Source organism: Rhododendron vialii, chromosome 10a (assembly GCF_030253575.1).
Source record: "Rhododendron vialii isolate Sample 1 chromosome 10a, ASM3025357v1".
In the NCBI taxonomy this organism is placed as follows: domain Eukaryota; kingdom Viridiplantae; phylum Streptophyta; class Magnoliopsida; order Ericales; family Ericaceae; genus Rhododendron; species Rhododendron vialii.
The window spans coordinates 556534-560178 of NC_080566.1; the positions used below are offsets into that span (position 1 = coordinate 556534).

The 3645-nt window shown below is 35.6% G+C and overlaps 1 protein-coding gene across 1 annotated transcript; it reads left to right on the top strand.

Annotated features, from left to right (window-relative positions):
* Positions 1-217: 217 nt before the first annotated feature.
* On the top strand, positions 218-2943 carry LOC131303910 (probable WRKY transcription factor 45). Its single transcript, XM_058330972.1, has 2 exons — positions 218-677; positions 2602-2943. Exons 1-2 carry the CDS (start codon positions 337-339, stop codon positions 2783-2785), a joined length of 525 nt encoding a protein of 174 aa, XP_058186955.1. The 5' UTR covers positions 218-336; the 3' UTR covers positions 2786-2943.
* The last annotated feature ends 702 nt before the right edge of the window (positions 2944-3645 follow it).

Below are 3645 nucleotides of genomic sequence, written 5' to 3' on the forward strand. Positions count from 1 at the left end.
GGACGAAAGTTCATGAGCATCACAAATTACTTATTAACTTAAGTAAAAAAGACTGATTTATACCTCTGCACCACTCTAGTTAAAGTCCTTATATTAATCATGATTCACCAAAGCCGCCACCATTTTTCCACCTTGTTTTCTATAATTGGATCCATCGACTACAGTTTTTTCAACTTAAAAAATTTACCTTTTTTTTAAAAAAAAAAAAGTCCTACATGAAACTTATCGATCACCTTCATATACACTCCCCCTCTTTCAATTTTGATTTGGCCTAAAGCCGCCTCACTTTTCTCTTCTTTAGACCATTTCCATTATTAACTCTTTCTTCTTCATCTAATGGAGAATTACCCAATCTTGTTCCCTTTTGCATCAACTATGCCACCCTCTTCTTCTTTTTCATCACCCATGGATCTTCATAAAAAGAACTCCAATGGGTTTTTAGGGTTGCGCGCGGAGATCATGGACGGTCATCAGACATCCGAAGTTAAAGATGTTTCCAATAGTGGAAGCTTTAGGGTGGGTGAAAATGAAGCGAAAGAGGGTAAGAAGAAAGGTGTGAAGAAAATTAGGAACCCCAAATTTGCTTTTCAAACAAGAACCGAGGTTGATATACTTGATGATGGGTATCGGTGGAGGAAATATGGTCAGAAAGCTGTGAAGAACAACAGATTTCCAAGGTCAGTTGAATTTCTATATTTAGTCTGATGAGTTTTTTCTGATTAACCTACCTTTCTCTTTCTATGATTTCTTTGCAAAGAAATTAATATTAAGGAACAAAAATTCCCCAAGTTTTGCTCCGTTTCCTTTTCATTTAAATTTGACCCTACTCAAATTCAAGGGTTCAGTGCAATATAATTATATATTGCTTTCAAATTAGGGTTCCAAGCTCCCATCATTATTTCGTTCCACATTTTATCAAATGTCCCCGAAGGAACAAGCTCCCATCACTGTTCTAGGGTTTTCTTTGCGCTGATCAGCTGAGGATAAAGAGTACAAGTTCAACAAATTAGGGATCTGTTAGTAGTAGTATTTCAAGCCTTTATCTCTTCTTTTTCCTTTTTTTTCGACAAATTCGATGAATCTCTTAAAGAGAAGTGCTAGCTACTGCACACCCACCTCTAATCCATCTCCTTAAAACGTCTTCAATTCCTGACGTTCGCTTAGATCGAATTTCATAGCACAAGCATAACATTTTATAACATTTTCATATAATTTAGTGAATCAACACATTCACTTCATAACAGAAGAGACATTCAAATGGACAAATATTTTATCGAAACATATACTAATACGAATGTGTTCTAATTAGATACTTGCCCCTATATAAGTGACTTCTATTTCCATATTGAAGCCTGTAAATAATTGTACATCAGTAGAATATCCCATTGTGAGAGATATACGTAGAGATAAATGAATTTTTTCGCCTTTCAAAAAAAAAAAAAAAACGTAGAGATAAAAGGACTTGGTCAATTTTCAGCTATATATACCTAAACTTTTATGCCAAATCCGGAACTCAAGTGACAAATTATTGTAGCTATATCACTATATAACAAGAAGTTTACCCAGCTAGCATTAGTGGAGATGGAAAAAATTGAGCTTACTTCACGGTACCTTTTACACTCATGTTGCTAATTTCTAACTTCAGTTCCCAATTTGTCGAACCCAAAAGTAGTGTGTCGTATCCTGGCATATTCTAAACATGCAGTGGCAGAAGCAGGTGAAAGTAGGATGGGGTGCCATTTTGCCACCCTATATCTGTACACCATGAGGTAAAAGATCATACTAGCGAAGATGCGTTATCTATATTATCATTTTGGGACATCCACATATATAAAAGGAAGGTCCAACTATTTGGGACGGAAGGAGAAGCAATTTGGTACTGCGAATGTTTTAATTTTTTTGAACCCGTAACTGAGCTAAATTTAGAGTCGATAATTCATCCTAAGCAATATGTTTGTCGTGACAGGTCATCCTAAGCAATATCCATGCATTGTGGTATTGTGTTTTTCAGATTTTTAACTTCAAAAAATATATATGCATGTAAGATTGAGATGTTCAAATCTCTCACAATAAGATCACTCATGGAAAGTTTATCTACAGTGATTTGCCATCTCTGGAAACAAATTCTAGGTTCTCCCTCTGCATCCATGCATGGATATTGCTGTAACATGTACAAGTCAATAAACAAAATCCAATATTTTTTCTTTCCGACCAATCAAAACATTATTGTTCATTGTGTGACGTTCTTTCTGATTTCGATGTGTGTGTGTGTGTGTGTTAAAGAGGTTTAGGGAAAGCCATGAACCCTTGATCGATGTTATCATTTTGATGTTATTGGAAACCAATGAAGCAACTTTTTTTTTTTTTTTTACTTAATTGAGTATATGAACATGTTTTCATTCGTGCAACACCCCTTTACATGACTTGCTGTAAAATTCGCACAATCACTGTATTTTACACTAGATTCATTAGGAATATGCACGCATGCATATATGCATGTTTTCCATGCATGGAACATCGATCATCTCGAGAATATTTGGATAGAAAAAGTGCATGCAATACTTCATTTTGATCATCAGTTGTTTAATTTCCTACATGCAGAAGCTACTATAAGTGCACTTACCAAGGGTGCAATGTGAAGAAACAAGTGCAACGCCAGTCCAGAGATGAAGGTGTTGTGGTAACGACTTATGAAGGGGTTCACACGCATCCAATCGACAGGCCAACCGACAATTTCGAGCAGATCTTGACTCAGATGCATATTTATCCTGCTCCCCCCCTTTGATCGATCGAACACCCAGCTTCATTTATATATATATAGGAGTATGTATCTGAAATGATGAAGAGAAGCTTCTGTAAATTAAAGGACATGATTTTGAAGTTACTCTAGCTAGATCGATCTATCCTTAATTACAACCATGAAATATAGTTCTAGTTGGAAACAAATTATGAATAATATGTATTTTAATAATATGACGTACATGCATGCAGTACTTCTTTTGCTGATCAAAATAAAATATAAACGAAGTTCTATTTGCAGAATTCCAAGGAAAAACATCATGATGTAATATATAAATTAGCTCATTCCAGCTTTATATGTGTGTGTGTCCACTGATTGGATTTGGGGTTGATTGACGTACAGATTTTCATGGAATAAAAAATGCAAACAAAATAAAGATAATTTTTTGGGTTCTAGAGTAAAATCAACAATTAATTAATGCTTAGATATGCGTAGTTTTAAATAAAGGCCGTTACGTAATAGAATTTTGGACCTCCGATACCGTCGCATATTGACCAATATGGTTTGATATAGATCGGTCGATATAGCCGTATACACCATCGATACTGCTACATTTCCAGGCATTGCAATTTAAAACCCTAATCTGACCATATAATTTAGGTACTCTCTCTCTCTCCCTCATAATCGATTGACCCCATTGCACATATACGAATTGTCACTGCGTATACGAATTGTGTGGAGACTGCATGTATGGACTCGCTGTTAGGAATTGGACTCCTTGTTCAACTCACAACGCCCTACGGATCTTGGAAACTAGGATCATAGAAATCGCAAGCAGACAGATATAATAGTGCGTAACAAAAAAAAAAGAACACAAGATATACGTGGAAAACCTCAACGCGAGG